General features: G+C 50.4%; 7 protein-coding genes across 7 annotated transcripts; 3 read left to right on the top strand and 4 right to left on the bottom strand.

Annotated features, from left to right (window-relative positions):
• Positions 1-519: 519 nt before the first annotated feature.
• On the bottom strand, positions 520-1067 carry POJ06DRAFT_76702 (uncharacterized protein). Its single transcript, XM_056191528.1, has one exon. The coding sequence runs from the start codon at positions 961-963 to the stop codon at positions 676-678; it is 288 nt and encodes a 95-aa protein (XP_056045542.1). The 5' UTR covers positions 964-1067; the 3' UTR covers positions 520-675.
• A 1433-nt stretch (positions 1068-2500) lies between these two features.
• POJ06DRAFT_299994 (uncharacterized protein) lies at positions 2501-6124 on the top strand. Its single transcript, XM_056190704.1, has 2 exons — positions 2501-3270; positions 3322-6124. Exons 1-2 carry the CDS (start codon positions 2995-2997, stop codon positions 5800-5802), a joined length of 2757 nt encoding a protein of 918 aa, XP_056045541.1. The 5' UTR covers positions 2501-2994; the 3' UTR covers positions 5803-6124.
• On the bottom strand, positions 6125-10391 carry POJ06DRAFT_220360 (C2 domain-containing protein). The gene is made up of 5 exons (XM_056185609.1): positions 10100-10391; positions 9999-10043; positions 9392-9942; positions 7385-9342; positions 6125-7326 (listed from the first exon to the last, which is right to left on the bottom strand). The coding sequence occupies exons 1-5, from the start codon at positions 10241-10243 to the stop codon at positions 6332-6334; spliced, it is 3693 nt and encodes a 1230-aa protein (XP_056045540.1). The 5' UTR covers positions 10244-10391; the 3' UTR covers positions 6125-6331.
• A 1281-nt stretch (positions 10392-11672) lies between these two features.
• On the top strand, positions 11673-12369 carry POJ06DRAFT_248733 (kinase binding protein CGI-121-domain-containing protein). The gene is made up of 2 exons (XM_056187073.1): positions 11673-12187; positions 12242-12369. Exons 1-2 carry the CDS (start codon positions 11720-11722, stop codon positions 12332-12334), a joined length of 561 nt encoding a protein of 186 aa, XP_056045539.1. The 5' UTR covers positions 11673-11719; the 3' UTR covers positions 12335-12369.
• Positions 12370-13945, bottom strand: POJ06DRAFT_248731 (uncharacterized protein). Its single transcript, XM_056187072.1, has one exon. It carries the CDS (start codon positions 13655-13657, stop codon positions 12485-12487), a length of 1173 nt encoding a protein of 390 aa, XP_056045538.1. The 5' UTR covers positions 13658-13945; the 3' UTR covers positions 12370-12484.
• A 517-nt stretch (positions 13946-14462) lies between these two features.
• POJ06DRAFT_248730 (uncharacterized protein) lies at positions 14463-16912 on the top strand. Its single transcript, XM_056187071.1, has one exon. The coding sequence runs from the start codon at positions 14877-14879 to the stop codon at positions 16869-16871; it is 1995 nt and encodes a 664-aa protein (XP_056045537.1). The 5' UTR covers positions 14463-14876; the 3' UTR covers positions 16872-16912.
• POJ06DRAFT_248727 (uncharacterized protein) lies at positions 16913-19100 on the bottom strand. Its single transcript, XM_056187070.1, has 2 exons — positions 18109-19100; positions 16913-18053 (listed from the first exon to the last, which is right to left on the bottom strand). Exons 1-2 carry the CDS (start codon positions 19020-19022, stop codon positions 16970-16972), a joined length of 1998 nt encoding a protein of 665 aa, XP_056045536.1. The 5' UTR covers positions 19023-19100; the 3' UTR covers positions 16913-16969.
• Between the last annotated feature and the right edge of the window lie 149 nt (positions 19101-19249).

The following is a 19249-nucleotide window of genomic DNA, read 5'->3' as shown; positions in this document are numbered from 1 at the left end:
CGCGCAATAAAATAAGATGCAGGCCTAGTAGAACCGCAGAGTAGGGAAATAGTCGCAGAACCCATTTCGAGCATTCTAGCCAATGCAAGTGTTGTGATCGTCACCGCGTCTACAGCGGGGCAATTACTGTAATTAAGCTTCGACGACAAAATAGCCCTGACCCCAGACTCTGAGATGTGCGGCTGTCGACCTACGTCCGACACTCACTCGTCGCGTTGCTTTTGTCTTAAGGGTTCTCATCGTTTCTCTCATGTGTTTTATAAGTGGATATGTAATTTGCTCATTCTTATCTCACTGTCGTTGTCAGCATCTCAACGTTTTGACTCATTTGGGTTTGGGTTTTATATCGTGTTAAAGGGTTAGACTGGATATGCCTTGTTACGCTAGGAGCAAACGCGACTTAGTAATATTGTAGACCTCAGTTTCGCATTTTTCGATTGCAAGCATCATGCAGGTATCGACAATTCTAAAGCATTTGGAACTGAATTTATGCAGAACTTTATAGTCTTCGCGAGATGGATCTAGTGACGGAAGGAGCTTCATCCAGTCTCATGCTACCACTCGCTCTTTGACAATCGTTCCTGCCAGCAAAAGTAATTCCTAACTTGAGAACAGTTCAGCTCCCATTCTCTTCTGAAACCTTCCACCATATCAGTCGCGGGCGGGATGACAACATCAAGACGCTGGTTCTTCTCCTCTCAAGTTGACTAAAACCCCCAACTGACGGAAAATGCTACCGAGGGAGCTCATATCGTCCGTCACCATTGCTCGGAGCTCGACATATAGGAGCAAGTATCCTTCCATGTGGTTTTGAAGGCATTGAGACGGAAAGCAACCATCCTGATTAATGGAGAAGCAAAAGCTACCAAACTGCCGATGGATATTGGTCTGCACAAGTAGTCCATTCTGACAAGAGTTACTCCCGAGGTCATGCTCTCCTCTAGATTGGTAATACAGCGGCATGAACCTGAATCAACAAGTAGTCGTGGGAGACCGGAAAAATGTGGGCAGCCTCAAAGCCGACGCAAAATTCGGTGTCTTCGACAACACTGCCAGTTATTACGCACCTTCCGTCTCTCGCCTGTATTTTTTTGGCGCAATATCTAGAGTCTGATGACATCGTCACGGAGGACATGCAGCGCGAATGGGAACGGGGCGTCGCGATGAAAGGTTCAAAAGTGTAACAGGAGTTTCTGAAAGACCAAACTGGGCTGGTGGAGCTGATGAAGGGTACATTTATTCGGAGGATCACGTCGAGGCCGCTGTTCTGAGTCTCGACGACTAGAGTTTATAGGCAGATGTACAGATGGCATTGTAGTATGACTGCAGCGACGGGAGACGATGTCGCTTTCCATCACGATGACAACGTTGATTACTTGGAAAACCGTGATGAATATTGTCACTTATGTAATCGTCCAACAGAGCCGTTGTAATTGCGAGAGGTTTGCGATGTTAGAAGAGGTTAAGCAGGGAAAGTTGTGAGAGCGTAACGAATAAGTATTGTGGACGGGGCAAAACTCATGCAGTTAAGTAGTACCTTAGCGCTAGTCCTAGGGTGAGGGGTATTTGAGCGATCGAGTATCAGTTGGATAGAGCCAAATATAGAGTAATAGAGGATGATTTACAGGCGAGCTACATTAAGAGTGAGGTGGACTACATAACTTAGCTTGAGACGCGATGTCCTCGATGTAATACCGTAGGTGGCTTCTGGGTGACAACGGCTACTTACGCTCGTCTCAAAAAGGAATGATTTCTAGCTGCCCGATGAATCTCCAAATTTGTTATTGTAAGTTACTTGAACTTGAATTACTGACTCTGCCCGGAATCTACCGGAGTTTGCATTTAGATTTCACGCGAATTCACGCCGGGCTAGAACGCATTTGACTTTACAGGTGCTGTTGGACTGTAGGGTTCCAAGTGAAGTCAAATTTACCATCTTGTGGTAGGACTATGAATTGCATGCAAGATTTGAGTTTGCTTCTTCTCGGCTAAGGGCATGCGCCGCGAAAACGATGACGTCATACCGCTACAATTCATTTTGCGCGGTTTGGCTGAGTGCATTTCATACGTTGGACGTATATTCGGCATATCGCATATTTGGCTGTAGACTGTGTGAGCAATATCCAGGGACAGTGCTAGAGTAATGAAGATTTATTCCCAAAAAATATGTCGTACTCGGCCAGGGTGCGATGAGAGCTTATTTGGCAAGGCTGAACCAGGCGATGACAACAGTCGACCTGAAATGGACGCGGCGTCACAGTGTCGTGCTATCCGCACTTTAGGGTAGTAATGACAGCCGAAGAGTCATCAATGAATATTATCATAGCAATAGCATCGTTTTATTATTGATTGCTCGCGCAAGGTGCCTTAGACAGCAAGTCGACTGGTAGGATCATTGAGCGGGCACGCGCGTTCCGGGTAACCTTGGCCTGGCGGGACCCCGCGACTTCGATTGTACGCATGATTCACCCTGTTGGAGCAGAAGTAACGCCAGACCCCCCCAAAGAGCAAAAGCAAACCAAACCACTGCGCACTCACCGGAAATCTTCACCGTTTGCCCGTTGCATCTTCGAGGCACATCACCCAAGCTACAGCCAATCATTCCGGCTCGCAACTCGTTTCATTCGAACGTGCGCTATATCCGTGCTCTCTGCACATAGACGTTAATGTGGGGACGGTGAATTCGGCCCTGCGGAGCTTCAGTTCCTCACTCTTGGAGAGTTTATTTGCCCGCGATTTGCATTTGCTGTTACTGAATTCCAGGCTGGCAGGCTGGACAATTTAGCTTGTGGAGGAGTCAGGTTGTCGCAAACTCTACGGGCTTATCGGCGTCGATTGAGCACGATCACGTTTTGCGACATTACCGCATACCTTCGTCGATAATTGGTGTATTGGCCAAAATATTCCACGCCCGCTTAGGAAGAGCATACCGCTGACATAGTCGCACCCAGTCGAATTGCACATACTTCACCCGCTTGCAGCGTATATCAGAGTATGAGTAGACCAAGCATTTCGCGACGGAGTTCCTCGCGCAGCCGGTCACACGCCACTCCGGCGTCAATAGCAGTCCCATACGCGGGTGCGCCGTCATTCAAGTCGCATGCTCCAGCGCGACCGTCTCCCCTATCGATGCACGACCAGAACGGTATGCCGCTGGAGATAATGGATCGATTACGGTCTTTCCCGCTATTTGCCTCTGCGCCAGACGGGTTCTTAATGGCAATCACGAGAAGACTGAGGCCGCAGTTTTATTCCCCTCAAGATTACATTGTGCGTTTGGTTATTTACATGATCCGTGGGGCTGACTAATGGATAATGTAGTTGACGGAAGGTGAAGATGCGAGAGCGATGTACTGGATCGTCCGAGGCGCTGTTGGTGTCACGTCCCGAGATGGCGAGAGTGTGTACGCGGAACTGACGGCTGGTGCGTTTTTCGGTGAAATCGGTATTTTGTTCAACAGACCGCGAACTGCGTCCATCGTGGCCCGGACGAAATGCATGGTCGTCGTTCTAACTGCGGAAGCGCTCAATGAAGTTATTCCACAATATCCGGATATCGAAAGGGCGATTAGGGAAGAGGCACAGGAACGGCTAAATATATTAGAGAAACAGAAAGCAGCAGAATTGAATAAGAAGCAGGATCAGGCCGCAACTGACCCTACGACTGCCGCGAGTGCTGTGCCGGGTGCACCAAAACAGATGCAGTCGGCACCGCATCGAGAAACACCATTTTCTAATCTCATGATTCGGGATTTACTAAAGGATCTGTCGCTCTTTAGGTCGCTACCGCCCGATATGCTACATACGCTCGCTTTATCGGTCGAGCCAAAACGGTACTCGCCGTTCGAATATATACTTCGCCAGAATTTACCTGGACGAGAGATTTTTTTTATAGTATCAGGGACTGTGGAGGTGCTAGACGAGCTCTCTCAGCACGTGAAGGCTCGATTAACCAAAGGAGCGCATTTTGGCGAAGTCACATTTTTGTCGCTGGCCTCCGCGCGGACGGCGTCGGTGCGGTCGGTGACGATGGTTGAGTGCTTGGTATTGACAAGCAATGCACTGAAGAGCGTGATGGAGAAGTATCCGGCGATTTTGGAAGCAATTGAAAAGACTGCACGAGAACGAATGGCTACCACAGAGACGAGTCCGCCGTCGAGTTCGAGTTCAAGTCATGCCCCTGCAGCGGATAGCAAGAGTCTAGCAACAGAATCTGACACTGCCGCAGAAGCTGAGGAAGGCGAGTTGGAGAAGCCACTTGATCCAGATCCATATTCTCAGGCGGGCGCCCACATTGACTCGGTCGAGGAGAACCCAAGCGCGCTCACGGTTCCGCTCATGTCCGGGTCACCGTTATTGTCGACAGATAGCATGAACCGGCTGAATTTGGGGTCATCAGCGTCGTCAGAGTCGTCATCAGCTCTGACCTCATCCTCATCGTCAACCTCGTCCTCTCGATCGCCGTCGCCGACAATTACGACGACGGCATCTGTGGATGACGATGGAAATACAGTCGTCAAGCATCGGCGGCACTCAGCGCGTCGTCAGGCGTCTATGTCTGCAGATAGAGTGTACAAACAGCACAAGCGTGCCCGAAGGGCAGGATCTCAATTGGTCGCCGGCAAGTTTCCCGACACAATCCTCGTGCACATCCTGCGTAACTTGCCGCTGCGAGATCTGGTGCATCTCCAACGTGTATGCAAGCACTGGCGCGATCTCATTTTGCACTCGTCCAGCATCCTCACGAAGCTCGATCTGACTACATACAATACGGTAATAGACGACGTGACGATAAAGTCCATCTCCGCGTTTGTCGGTAACCGACCACAGGTGATTGATATTTCTAACTGCTTCCACGTGACCGACGAAGGATTTGCGCATCTAGTCGCCTCGATCGGCCGCGACATTCGCATATTCCGCATGAAGTCAGTGTGGGATGTGTCTGGAATGGCAGTTATGGAGCTCACTGTTCCTTCGATAGCCCGCACGCTCGAAGAAGTCGATCTATCGAACTGCCGCAAGATCGGAGACGCCACACTCGCGCGCGTGGTCGGCTGGGTTGTCCCCGAATCGGCGACCTCGCTCCACGGCGCCCCGCCACCAGGCACAATCGTCGGCTGTCCGAATCTGAAGCGGGTATCGCTAAGCTACTGCAAACACATCACCGACAAGTCAATGCACCACCTCGCCGCTCATGCCAGCTCGCGGCTCGAGGTGCTGGATTTGACACGCTGTACGACAATCACTGATACTGGGTTTGGATATTGGTCGGCGCGCCAGTTCCCGCGGCTCACGAAATTGTGCCTCGCGGATTGCACTTTTCTGACGGACAAGGCGATCGTCTCACTTGCGGCTGCCGCCAAAGCGCTCGAGGAACTTGATCTGTCCTTTTGCTGCGCGTTGTCGGACGTCAGCGTCGAGGTGCTCTCGCTCGGATGCCCACTCTTGAAATCTCTTAATCTGGCATTCTGCGGGTCGGCCGTCTCGGACGCGAGTCTGCGCGCTGTCGCACGGCATTTGCTCGAGCTCCGAACACTGTCCGTCCGTGGATGCGTGCGGGTGACGAACGCCGGCGTCGACGCAGTCGGCAGTGGCTGCGTGAACCTGCACACGCTCGACATCTCGCAGTGCCGCAATGTGAACCTCGACGCGCCGCCATTGCTCGGGATGCTTGACTCTGTCAGGATCATCGGGTCGTCAAGGTCTGAATTTGACGAAGACCGCGCGGGCGGGAGCGGCAAGGTGAAGACGCACGGGTACGGCGCTGCTATGTGGCGGCAGAACGTCAAAGTTATTTTTTAACCGTGGTCATGCGAGACGAATTTGCGAGTTTCTTTTTGGGTCTGATAACGTTTTGGAAACCGGAGTTTTATCGGGGAGGTTGGATCGGTTTAAGTTGTAAGTGGGACGTTGGGTTTTGTTTTTTGACTATTTTTCTATCTGGCAAATGATTCTATGGTTTGACTATTTTGACCTTCAGTTCAGTTATGGATCAGTCGAGTCACAGCCGGGTTGTTACGTATGGCGTTGGCCCGTGTATATTAGTGTACATTTAGAGTACAAAACCTACAAATGATCTTTCGCTCTACGCGGGCACGATCGTAGAACAATGTCTGTGATAAGAACAGGACAGTTTCCATTTATCAGTTATCACGAGCGATATGAAGTACAAAGCGTCTGCTGTCGACAATGAACCAAAAAAAATGAGCCAAAATAAACTCGAACAAAAGTAGTGATAAGCGTACACCAAAATAATTCAAACTTGCAATTTTTTGCCAGCCCCCCAAGAAAGTAAGTAACATACATTATTCCATAAACTAATTCAACGAGATTATCTCCCATTCTTGCCGGACTGGATACTGCTCGTGTCGTCAGGCGACGATTTGTCTTTGTCTCTGGACTTGAATCCGTGTTTGAAAAACGACGCGCCCTTGCCGACGCCGCCAGCGACCATGCCAACGCCTTTGATGGGCGCGCCGGCGACGGACGTGACGACCTTGCCGGGGACGGCGAATGTGCTGCTCAGAGTAGCAGTGCCTTGAATCGTCCGCATGACATACTCGGGCTTGAACCTCAGTTCGAGCCGGATCTGGCCGGACTTGCCGTCGAGGTTCTCGATCTGGGTCACGGTCTTGAGCGGCTCGAGTTGACTGATATCGATCGCCGCGGCGCCCAGGAAGTCGTCCTCGCTAGGACCCATGTCCCAGTCGAAGACCTTGACCACGAATTTCGCGCTCGCCAGCTTCGCTACGGGGACCTCGAAGAGCTCTCCCCAGGCAGGATTGAGAGTTTTCTTGACGACCTTAGTTTTGTACGTTTTCTCGCCGTTTAGCTCGAACAAACAGTATGGATCAGACTTTCCCCGGCGGTCTGCGGCAGGTAAGTTCGTCCCGTCGAGAATCTTGACAGACAAGAAGCCCTGGTTGTTGTGGCCCTCGTGCGGGTCGAGCGTCATGAGCACGGGCACGTACCTGAACGACATCGTGAGCTTGTAATTCTCGCCTGGGTTCTTGGGCGTGAAGTTAATCGTCGCCGGTCTGTTGAAACCCTGCTTGACGTGGGCCAGGGTCGAGCCCGTCATGGACGCCACGACGCAGTCTTCGTCGTCCCGGAGCGCGCGTTCTTTGGTTGTGAGCCTGATGTGCATCTTAGACCACTCGAGTTCGCGGATGAGCGCGTCGCCGACTTCTTCGAACCGGGCCACGCGGTGGTGGGCCATGCCGGAGACGTAGTTAGGGTATAAAAAGTCGTCAAAGAAGATCTGGACAAACAGATCTGACCTCGCAAAGTCTCCTTCGATAATCTTGCACACCAGTAGACCGGAATCTAGCAACGATCAGCATGACGAATTACCCAACCTAATAGTTAGCAATGTGGTACATACCATATTTGAAGAGCTCATTGGGACCGAGTTTGAGCCGGGGGGGAGCGACCTCTTTGCCTTCCGCGTCGACAGGCTGAGCAGCGGCGGCCGCATCGGGCTTATCGCCATTGACAGCCTCGGCGACCTTCTCCTTATCAGGTGCGGCAGCAGCCTCGGCCTTGGTCTTCTCTTCCTCTTCGATCTCATCGGGATCCATAACGTTCAAGCACGGGAAGAATGACACCGAGTAATACAACATGCCCTTTGGCGACCGTCCTGGCATGACCAGTTGTCCCGACCGCACCGTCTGGTCCATAAACTCGACAAACTCGCCCATCTCGTTCTTTTTGATAAAGCTGTCGGCATTAAGAAAGATCTTGCCCAAAGATCTGTCCTTGCCGTCACTTTCGGAATCCATAACATCCAACTCTATCTTCTCGTTCGGCCCTGTAACAGTAGCGTACACGATCTCGTCCCACTCGGGGTTTAGATCGCCGTGGATCGTGATGGTGCGGGCCTTTTGGTAACTGTTGACCATGACTCGAACGTATGGATCAACCTTGCCGACGGTCTCGAGATTGCGGAGATCAACCGCTTTTTGGAAGTGGAATCGGAATACACCGATCGGAGGAACATAACCGCCTGTGCCGGAGACACCCTTGACAGCGACGGGCTTGAACTGGGCCGTGATGCGGGCTCGGCCGCCGGGCGAGAGCTTGAACCAGTCATTGCCCTTCGCGTTCTGGGCTATAATGTCGTCGAGTGTGGCCTTGTACGTCGCAATAGTGCTAGTGCCGGAAATATCGCGTCCGTCCTTGATGGTGAAAGAGAGAGTCGTGCGTTGCTTGTTGGTAACGAGCAACTCGTGGGCTTCATCCCAGATCGGGGTGTTGGTACGCTTCAAAATCCTGGTCGAGTGCACTTCCTTGCCGTCAACGGCGTAGATAGCAAACGGATTGAGGCCAGCGCTGGCGAATCCCTTCTTGGCGGCCAACTCGAGGTCCTTAGCCTGGTGAAGCGTGAAGCGGACAATACCAGTATTGAGCTGTGGCGGCGGCTCTACTGTGCCGTCCTCGAGCGTCTTGCCGGTCAAGACCGGGAAGAAGCGAGCATCGAACACGATTTCGCCTCGCTCCTTGCCGTTGTTGATGACCTTGCCAATTATATTCTCCTGCTCGGGATCCTGTTCAAGTACCTCGAGCGGGAAAGTCACAGTACCCAGTGATCTGTCCTTGCGGACGTCATTGAAATCCAAAACTTCCATTGTGAGAGCATCGGTGAGGGAAGTGACCAGTATGAGCTTGGTCTCGTTCCATTTCGGAGTCGTCGTATCACGCTTTGTGGACGTCCGGGAAACCTCTTCCCCAGCGTTGAACGCAATCTTGACGTACGGATCGACGGTGTTACCTATCATGTCACTGCCCTTGAGACGGCGACCGTTGTAGATAGTAAGCGCAAGGACGCCGACCGCGGCGTCTGCGGGCGCGCCCGCAAGCATCTGCTGAAGATTGAGCGAGAACATGTTAGGCTCGTAAAACATCGGACCGAGAGTGCCGTGGACCATGGACTTGATGAAGCTTTCGAGACCAGGCAGAAAGTTGATATCAACTCCGAATGTCTCGCCCCCGATAGGCTTGAGGACGAAATCAAAGTAGGGGGGACTCCTGAACGAAACGCCAACGGTCTGGACGTGGGGGAAGGACGTAATGAGCTTAAGTTTGACCTGAATTAAGCCCTTGAAGGCCATATCTTGCACGAGAACGGGCATGCCAGCGGAAAAGATACCTTTACCGACACGGACCTGGAGCTCGACGAGGGGGTTGATCTTGTTCTTCAGCTGACGGGACGTAAGATCTTCAGTATCGTTGGGAATGAAAGAAAATCCCCAGTCCATGACGATGACATCTTCCTCAGTCTTTGGGTATGTGCGGACGAGATCAATGCGAGGAGGCTTGGTGCCGAGCGTGAAGCGCTTTAGCCTGATCTAGTTAGTATTTTTGCAAATGGAAGAGTAAATGCAGAACATACTCAAGGCCATCGATCGGAGGAGGAGTTTTGACGCCAGACAGGACTTGGTTGGTGGTCTCGATGACGGTTTGGTTCAAGGTCGGCAGATAGATTGCCCAGAACTTGACAAGGAAAGAATTGAGCCACTCCATGGTCTCGGCATCAGTCTCGAGCTTGACAAGAGCACCCTCACGAGCGACATCATCTCGGACTCTGCGACGGACGCGGAGGATCGACGTGCGATAATAGGTCGATGCGAAAGCCATGACGATAACGATCCAGAGAATGCCCCCACCTAGACGCGCGATCAACCAAGACACGAACGAGGTGATGAAGATAACCGCAGCATTGTGGTACCAGTCGCCATAGAATTTGTCCTTGAGGTAGTATTCAAGAAACGTGACGCGATCCCGCAAATCTTCGTCGATGTACTCATCGGCAATGTCGCCGATCCAGGAGCCGATGGCAGGCTTGACCTTCTTGGCCGGTTTTGGATCAGGGACTTCATTGGTGATTTCACGCTCACGGTGCATTTCCCAGAGTGGGTCCGGAGGAGGTGGAGTGCGTTCAGCCTGGGAACAGAAAAGTCAGCGACAATTAATGTGACGGACGACAGCCAAACACGAACCTTTAGCTGGCCGAATGTCGCAACATCGACGGCCTTTTCGGCGGCCTGGAGCGTCAATTGATTAGCTGGATGCGGGACAAGAAAGAAATATGGCAACTCACATTGCCGACGAGGCCGACGGTGCCAGTCACTGCACCGGTAGCGACACCTACGGTACCACTGACGACATTTGAAGCAGTAGAGATGCCGGGGATCTTGCTGAACCTAGACTGTGATTTGCCGTTAACTGAACCGTTGGAAGCCATGGTTCAGAACAGCCGTGGCTGGCAAACAAAAACAGATGAGAGTGAGAATGACGATCGGAGAGGAGCAAAGTGAGGGGCAGTTTAAAAAGTAGAGGCTAATTCCATGCATTAATTGAGAGGGGAGCTACGTTGAGTGGGAGAGATGGGCGGTGGCTGGGTTTGGACCGGAGGCGTAGGTTAGGTGTACGACAGAAATGTGCGGCGTGCTCAAGTACCGCTATTGGTAGACAGACGGTATCGTCGGCGTGCGGCGCGCGGCGGTCGGTGATGCCATCCGGAGTGTGACCTCATCAGACAAAAATCTAATAATACAGTAGAACCCTGTTAAGCCGATATAATGTTTACAATCATGTGCATAATGCGTATCGGTTTATTAAAATGGATTGATAGTCGTGAGGCGAATTTTTACTGAACCGGCTTAACGGGGTTCTACGGTAGCGACAGCCAGTCGATCGCACCTGTCCAGGACTGTTGCACGTGACGCTGCTAACCATGCTGTGCAGATCAGCACTTCGTCACGTTGTGGTCCCCTTGATTTATGTGTCAATACTGAGCATAAAGTTCCGTACAAGTCACCGCATTAGTGAGAACTCCAGCCCCGTACAGGGCAGGAACAACTATCACGGCGCAAGAGCAAACGTACATTCGGCATATCTGCAGCACTCCGCGAATTCACCGGGGCACCTAAGAGCTGCCGAATGTCTGCCGGATCGGCCTCGGTGCTCAGTAGCTGAGTGTAGCCTTCCGATTTTCTTGGGTTCGGCGGTCGTCTCGGCCGACCCGCGTAAATGAATACCCTGGAGGTAGGGAGTGCCGCAAGCTAAGCACAGGGCAATCAAGCCACGCACTAAACGTGCAGACGCAGCCTTCACCAACCGTTGCATGCAAAGCGCTGCACACAATGCGTTCTAGAACACAATATATTGATACGGAGGATATAGAACTTAATCTTAGCCCCATTCCGAAAAAGCGCGAGAAGCAGCCTTGACTGCTCAATCCGTCCTACAGGTTCGACCTAACGGAACTCGGCCCAACCCCGTCGTCCTATGATACAAGCCGTCCAATACGCATTTACGTAGTCCTGCGGCACCCCTGAATCCGGAAGAGCATGGTATTATTCCGTAAAGTTCTCGGTCTCCTCATCGTGCGCTCTGTAGAGTGTAGACTGGAGTCATCGCATAGCTATAAATATATCGAGCAGATAGACAGGCGCACGTAATTTCTTGTTCCTCCTTCGTCTACCCATAATTTCAATTTCCAAAGGCATCCGCCCAACGGTCCTTACGCGGTGCAACCGTGCAACCCAAAAAATTATTCGTCACCACTTCACGCACTCATTACCAGGCTTCTGGTTAGGGTATATCACGTGACTGGGTTAGGCTGTGTTGCCCATCGACGGGTTTTGACAATACAGTATTCTCCTTCTTGCAGTATCCTCGTCATCAGCTATCCACACGGACGCAATAACAGCAAAACATGGAGCCTGGTTTAACCCTTCGGCTCCCTCAGTTTCCACAAAGCGTCGTCCATGTCGGACTGTACACTTCCGTAACCAACGCGGCCACAATCCGGAAAGAACTTCTATCCGGCAACACGCGGTATTCCTATGCGTTTGTTGATCCGCGGAGCATGCTTTCGGTTGCGCACGTTCTTGCTGCCGTCTATCGTGCGCTGACCGACATGGAAGCTGGTGGACTGCGCACGAGAACGCTGAGTTCGGAGGTTGTGTTTGCGTTGGGAGGCACAATGAATATTGCCGACACATTGCGGCGGTTTGGCATTGCCGACGACAGCGACAGCTTGCTTGTTGTCAAGGTCGACACGGACCAGACGAAGCGGAGTAATTCCGTGTGGGCCGAGCTGGAAGAAATTATTCAGGGCACGAGTATTCCAGTAAGCGACGAGAATATTGCCCAGTTGACAGACATAGAGACGGTCAGAAAGGTAGCATAACTTCCGTTCGTCGGGTTATAAATTTTGTCATGGCTAACTTGCTAGAACTACAAACTTCAGCCTGGAATATCACTCGTCGACAGAAGTGAAGCAACAAAAGTGGTGGCCGGTGCGATTGCATTGCGTGGATATCTGTAAACAGAGTTATTGACAAGCACAAGTGTACGATAAATTGTTCGAATATATTATACCGTAACACACTCCAAATTACTCAATTACTTGGAACATTCTAGCATTTAATAATCGTCCCTCCCAATTTATATACAAAATGCAACTAATTGAATAATCTCATAGATCCTGTAGAAGCCTCTCCCGCAGCTGCTTCTCAGTCGGCACTGAGGTTTCTTCCCTGACAGCTTTCTCCAACCCCGTAGCCTTGCTCTCGCTAGACTCTTGCTCAACCTTCTCCAATCCCACCTTGTCATCTTCGTCATATGCTCCAAAGACTGCAAACGTGCTAACACCTACAAGAACATCGTGCCCAGCCAGCCGTGCGGCAATCCAATACCAAATCTTGCCATGCGTACCGGCTGCCTCGTATATCTTGGCTGGATTCCCCGTCGCAGCACTGAGTGACACAATAATATTCCCATACGCGCCCTGAGGATCCCATTCGTCCGGTGAAATCGACCGCAGCGGCGAATCCGACGGCAGTTTGATAAGAGAACGGAACGTAGCCGCGGACGGAGTGTGTTGCTTGTGATGTGTTGGTGGGAACGAACCACTATGCTTCTGGCCGTGGTGGCCAGGGAAATGTTTTGACACGATCTTGCTGATCGGCGAGACTTTCTTTCGTTCTGGGGCAAATGGTTCCGGAGTAGTGGACCTAGAGAGACTGTTATCATGCTCGAAATCATCAGACACTGTCGATGCTGACGAAGCCGACGTATCTCGAGCCAACGGTTGTCCTTCCCCGTCTGATTCGTGACTGGCGTCGCCTGTCTCGGCACGCCCTACCAGTCCAATCTCTTCACCGGACCATTTAACCGCAAAGACTTCAAACGGCGCCTCGACTCGCGACGAGAAGAACAGTCGCGGCTCGCCGACGGCATGACCATCAACCGGTATCGGCATCAGCTGTCTCGGGCTGTCGTCGTACTTCGTTATTTCATCATCGTTTCCTGAGGGCGACACTGGGTCCGGCAAAGTATCACTGATGCTATCGCGTCTATACCTCCCAAAAATCGAAATCAATATCGCTGGAATCTCACTAAACGGCACGCGCGAAGATTCCGGAATATGCCAATCACTCGCATGTCGCAAAGTAGCCGCGTGATCGGCAATAAAACTTGCATCAGTTGCTTGCGCCGGCAGCAACGACGATTGAGGCGTCGCGCCCGACGAGTCGGACGTCGAGGATGTCATGCCCAGATTATTGAAGGCGGATTCGATGCCGGTTTCTTGCGATCCAGAGCTATATGGCGGCAGGTCAGAGGAAAGGCTGCTTGACGAGGGTGACATTGGGTCGATAAACGACAGATATCTAATGACGGAGATGAGTGTGAATGGTCATTTGTAGACGAGATGATGAATACGCGAGTGTTTAATATAAGCGGCCAAGCCAACAAGCAGCTGACGTTTACGCTTAGGCGCAATCGCACCCCGTACCCGCCATGGTCAAGCCCGACCAATCGCACAGCTTCGTCCCAGTCTTAGCAGACAAACTGAATCCAGTTGCCGGATTCGGAATGTATCGCCTGCTTGGAGCTGCCTGTTTGTAAAGTGTTTTGGAGCCCGCGGGTAACAGGGAATATGGGGAGACTAATGACGCGATGGGAGTGACGTCACGATGGCGTCAAGCATCCCAGCGGGACATCCAAAGTCGGGATTAACTTGAGTCCGGACTCCGACTAACGCTGGGTGATTCTTGATTCTCGTCGGAACATTCTTCGCCCGATCTTTATATCGTACTCGTCGGCTAGTATCGATCATAATCTCGGGACTGGAAAGTTAATTGGAAGAATGAGGAGGCCAAGACGTCGGCGAAAGCATATTAGTTAGACGACAAGAAGTCAGCCTAAACATGCTCTAGCAACTGTCTACGGTATGAGCCCGTGACATACTATCAGCTTAAGAATGACAGGGTAGAAATATTCTGTTTAGATCATTCCGGCAGTTGAACAGAGCCAGATTATCACCTTAGTATATACGTAATGAGCATACGATTGCCGAGTCGGACATGCATGGTTGTGATACAATGGTTCAGGGGTTAGGGCGCACATAGACAAGCCTGCTACCTAAAAATTTCTATGTACTCAAACCTCCAGACCAACTAAATTGGCGACATCCCAGAGGGATATAGCATTCACTCTTTTCTGCATCAGCATGGTGTCGAATTCATGAGATAAATTGTTTAAGGTAATACAAACTGTTCTGCTTAATTTATGTATCCTGAGCTGCATTATTACATTGGCAATGCTCAGGTCTCTGAAGGCCTTGGGGTTTTTAAAGACTGCGGAAACTGGTCATTTGAAAGGTTTCCGTGTCCGAGCATTGCAAGATTAATTCGTCTTTGCGACGTGTAGCTTACACTGCACGACCGATGTGTTTGAGGCGGGCATTGCATTGAAATCGATGTTCGTTATAGAAGATTCGGGACATTTTTCTCCTCTGAAAAGGGTTTTTATTGGTAACTAAAAGGGAAGGAAAATGTTGCGAGTGACTAACATGTTTAAGCTAGATGAAATCTGTTGCGCTGGTATCTGGGGGAAAAGATTCCTGCTACAACATCTTGCATTGCATCAAAAATGGGCACGAAGTCGTGGCCTTGGCAAATTTACATCCTCCCCTTCCCCCGTCGATAGACAGCGACGAAAATGACGTGATTCACGAAATGGACAGCTTCATGTACCAAACCGTGGGGCATTCTGTACTCAGTCTGTACTCCGACTGTTTCGGAATCCCAATGTATCGAGCCCCGATTACTGGAACATCAGTCACCACAAAACTGGATTATGCTACAACGGCGGCCGACGAGACTGAGGACTTGTACACTCTTTTGCAAACAGTCAAGACTGCACATCCGGATATTGAGGCAGTCTCGGTGGGCGCGATCCTGTCCACATATCAACGGACTCGTGTCGAAAACGTGTGCTCCCGTCTCGGCTTGACGTCTCTGGCATATCTGTGGCGGCGTAATCAAGCCTCGCTCTTCGACGAAATGATTCAAGCTGGGATCAATGCTATTGTCATCAAAGTTGCTGGAGCAGGTTTAACTGCTGAACAGCATCTCGGCAAATCGTTGGGACAACTGCGCCATCACCTTTTTAAGCTCAATCACATGTATGGAAGTCATATATGTGGCGAAGGTGGTGAGTATGAGACGCTGGTACTCGATTGTCCATTTTTCGGTAAGAAGGTGGTTGTAGATGAGACGCAGATTGTGAAGGATGATAATGGTGATGTCGCGTATTTGAAGTTAAGAGCGCACGCGGAATATAAAAATGCAATTGCCAAGGATTGGATGGACAAAATTGCCGTTCCTCCACTGCTGAGTGAGTCATTCCTAGGCATATTCGATAGCTTGAAAGGCACAGATATCGGGGAGAATGATCCAGCGGCAGTGAGTCCTCCGTCCATAGTACCTGAGCTATCCATCGGAATCTCTCCAACCACTATTTCAGTCGCAAACGTTACTGCAGCTAACAGTTCAACCATATCCGACGAGATTGCGCTCATTTTTAAGCAGCTGTCAAATATCATGGCATCCTTCGGAATTACAGATCCATATTCTATAACGTCCATCACATTCCAACTTTCAGATATGTCCACGTTCCCGACTGCAAATGAATCATACAAGAAATTCTTCACGCATCCTATCACAAAACCGAATCCACCATCCAGAGCATGTATTTCCACGCTTCTCGCCTCGTCATGCCGTGCATCGTTGTCATGCACAATTACTCGAGTTCCGGAGGCGAGATCCGGCTTGCACGTGCAAGGACGGAGTTACTGGGCACCAGCAAATATTGGACCGTATGCTCAAGCGTGTACGGTTCAGGAATGCGTATACCTGGCTGGTCAGATTCCTCTGATTCCAGCTACCATGACTTTATACAAAACCGAAGGTGTACTTGGACAGGCTGTGCTTGCTATGCAAAATCTTGAAAGAGTAATGGACGCGGTTGTCGAGCGCCCATCCGAAGGGGATGGTGGGAAGTTTTACTACTTGATCGCATACACCTCGTCGTCGGCAGCTGCCCAGGCGGCCATACACGTTATGAACCAAAGAGGTCATGAGTGCGGCGTTTTTGCTGCTGTACTTGTTGGACTACCTGTGGGCGCATGGGTGGAATATGGCGGTGTTGGTATTAACACACGGTATCTAAGCTCTTGCGCCGATGGCGACGCCGACGAGGACGATGAGTTTAGAGTCAGTCATAGCAAACATTTTGGGATCGATCGTGTTGAGTATGGAACTGTCTATTATGAGAGTTGGTGCTGCGACGATATCATTTCCCAAATAGCCAGTCATGTCGAGACGAAGGCTGGTGACCTACTGTCTGTCAGTATTTATATCTCTTGTGGAGTCTCGACCTCCGGCGACGTGTGCAAGCGACTCAAAGAAATAGTAGGCGAGAATGTATGCATGGAGATCGTTCATGTTAAGTATGTGGTAGATAAAAGGTGCATGGTTCGGAGTTACGGAGTTGTCGTAAGAGGTTATTTGGATTAAGTGGAAGGCTCTGCATATCTATATCTGATATTGTTAAAAAATGTTTGAAATAGATATAAGTTACACCAGTCTATTTACAGATACCCGTCTACAAAATCCTACAAAATCGATCCTCTGCTTCTTCGCGACTCCGCATCTGCCGGATTATTCCCTTCTCTTCGACGGATCTTTCTAATAACATCCCTCCTCCTTCGTTTTGCTTTCCGCATCCATTCACCTCTCTTCTCATAAAACTCTTTCTCCCAATCCCGTCTGCTTAATGGAGGCCGCGTAGGTGCTCGGCTAAACTGCGTCTGTGCATTCAGGAACGCAGAATCTGAATGCGGGAACAGCAGAGGTAGGTTCTCGAAGGACCTGGTTGTCCTCTTGGGATATTGGATTTCTGGATGCCCTCCTCCGGCCGGTGGGGAAGCATTTTCTTCGTTAAGTTCCTCCATCTTTGATTCTATAAGCGGCGATGGCGACCGCATTGATTGTTCAGCATTATTACCATCGCCTCCTTCTGAATCGTCTTCTTCGACGTCAAAGTCGGATACATCTGAGCTTTGAAATAATGAAAAGAAACCTTTAGATCCGTCGTTATTGAAGAGGGAGCGAAGACGTTCCGTAACGACATTCTTCATTGGTCCGCGAGAAGGTTCTTTTTCAAGCCCCTTCGTTGATGCGACCGTCTGTTTGGCGGTCTCGTCCGCCGTGTGGTCCAGTTCAGAGTCAGACCCGGACGAGGACAAACTGCTGCCATCGCTGTCTGAATCAGTGTTAGACGGAACGTTCTCCTCTGACGAGGTATCTGAGTCATGAGATTTGTCGCCATATTGTTCCTCATCGGATTCGTCAGAAGTTATGGCCGCAGAAGAATCACTACCGGCATTCTGGCCCTGCTCGCTGTGTGCGTCAGATGCTTCCCGCTTTCTTTGTATACTCATTCCACCGGTAGCTGCCATGGAATTGGATGACTCAGCATCGACAGACATACCGCCAGAAACTGAGTCCACTACACTCGATGTATTGGTGACAGTTATCATGGATTCGTCTGCCGAGTCGTCATCAATTGCTGAAGCATCGTCCAGGACGTTAGTCGGCACAGTTTTCGAGGTCCCAGATATAATGTTGAAAATAGCGTCATCGTCATCCTCCTCAGAGTAATCAAATTGAGCTTTATTTATTGCGGCGGCAACGTCGCTACTCTCATTAGCTTTAGTCGACATGAGATTCCTCGAGTATGAAGTTATCTTACGTCTCTGGTTTGTCTTCGCCAAACATATCTTGCAAAATCTTCAGACTCTTTTCCTTCTCTATGCGCTGTATCCGGTCGTCCTCTGTCTCTTCCTTGACTGATTCTGAGCTCAAAGGTACTACCTCAATCTCAGTATCCTCAACCAGTGAGTCGGCCAACTCCCCGTTCTGAAGTTCTACCTTCAACCTTGCGACATCATCAGTGTTCACTCGTTGTTTCTTAACGATCTCAATTACGTCGCCTTTCCCATTCGCCCAGTGCCCCACAGTCACGTCGATGCCTTCTTCACTCCCGTTATCCACAAACTCCCATGACAAGTCACTGACATCACCACCCCGTGCCTTACCCCACAATTTCTGCTTTTTGCACCTTAAAACCTTTGCTTTGTTGCCGATCTTGACTCTAAACGTCGGCGGACTTTTTCTAAAGTCTCGTTCGGTCGCTCGCAATCGTCCTCTCTCATACTTGCCAAATTGATAGTGCCCCCTGCGAACATGATACAATACACGCTGCAACAATCGCTGCTCTCTTAACGCCAATGCACGACGTTTGAACAATCGTGCTTCATCCTCGTATGGCATTTCTTCTTTGTTTTGCGGAATTATTAATTCGGCACGAGTACGATAATCAGGTGCTCTCGCTTCCTCGATGTTGAGGACCGCGCCTTTAAATTTGGTACCATTAAGTGATCTTCGTAAGGCACCGTATTGTTGCTTTGTTAGTGACAACGTGATGAATGCAAATGAAGTGTCCAATGTAGGCTTTTTGTGAATTGAAATCTTTGAGAGTGGAGCGCCGAAGATAGAAAGCCGGCTTACTAAGTCGGCTGGATCCTCTGCGAGAGGTGGTGCCAGCGGCGAAATATGCAGCCGTACCGGTCTCTCTTCGTCAGACGATTGTGTTGGCAACGACATTCTATAAAACAGACTGCATGCCTGTTCACTATCAGAAAATAGAAGACTACTGTGCCTTCCGTACCGGTTTCAGGAACGACGTCGACAAAAAATTCACGACAGGTTCCTCTCAGGATTGGTGGACCCTGACCGCGCACCAAATGCGCAATAAATTCAATAGATAAGGTCGTAAACAGGAAATTGCTTTTGGCATAGGGGCTATGATTTACTCCCAACGGGTTGAAAAA

The sequence above is a fragment of the Lipomyces tetrasporus genome (assembly GCF_029532465.1).
Source record: "Lipomyces tetrasporus strain NRRL Y-64009 chromosome Unknown POJ06scaffold_3, whole genome shotgun sequence".
Classification (NCBI taxonomy): domain Eukaryota; kingdom Fungi; phylum Ascomycota; class Lipomycetes; order Lipomycetales; family Lipomycetaceae; genus Lipomyces; species Lipomyces tetrasporus.
This window is presented reverse-complemented; position numbering and strand designations above follow the sequence as displayed.

Coding starts and splice junctions, on each gene's coding strand:
- POJ06DRAFT_76702 (XM_056191528.1), bottom strand. CDS start 963: ATGCCGCTGTATTACCAATCTAGAGGAGAGCATGACCTCGGGAGTAAC.
- POJ06DRAFT_299994 (XM_056190704.1), top strand. CDS start 2,995: ATGAGTAGACCAAGCATTTCGCGACGGAGTTCCTCGCGCAGCCGGTCA. Junction 3,271..3,321: donor ATTCCCCTCAAGATTACATT/GTGCGTTTGGTT, acceptor TGGATAATGTAG/TTGACGGAAGGTGAAGATGC.
- POJ06DRAFT_220360 (XM_056185609.1), bottom strand. CDS start 10,243: ATGGCTTCCAACGGTTCAGTTAACGGCAAATCACAGTCTAGGTTCAGC. Junction 10,044..10,099: donor CCGTCGGCCTCGTCGGCAAT/GTGAGTTGCCAT, acceptor TTGACGCTCCAG/GCCGCCGAAAAGGCCGTCGA. Junction 9,943..9,998: donor CGACATTCGGCCAGCTAAAG/GTTCGTGTTTGG, acceptor TTCTGTTCCCAG/GCTGAACGCACTCCACCTCC.
- POJ06DRAFT_248733 (XM_056187073.1), top strand. CDS start 11,720: ATGGAGCCTGGTTTAACCCTTCGGCTCCCTCAGTTTCCACAAAGCGTC. Junction 12,188..12,241: donor ACATAGAGACGGTCAGAAAG/GTAGCATAACTT, acceptor CTAACTTGCTAG/AACTACAAACTTCAGCCTGG.
- POJ06DRAFT_248731 (XM_056187072.1), bottom strand. CDS start 13,657: ATGTCACCCTCGTCAAGCAGCCTTTCCTCTGACCTGCCGCCATATAGC.
- POJ06DRAFT_248730 (XM_056187071.1), top strand. CDS start 14,877: ATGAAATCTGTTGCGCTGGTATCTGGGGGAAAAGATTCCTGCTACAAC.
- POJ06DRAFT_248727 (XM_056187070.1), bottom strand. CDS start 19,022: ATGTCGTTGCCAACACAATCGTCTGACGAAGAGAGACCGGTACGGCTG. Junction 18,054..18,108: donor GGCGAAGACAAACCAGAGAC/GTAAGATAACTT, acceptor TAATGAGAGTAG/CGACGTTGCCGCCGCAATAA.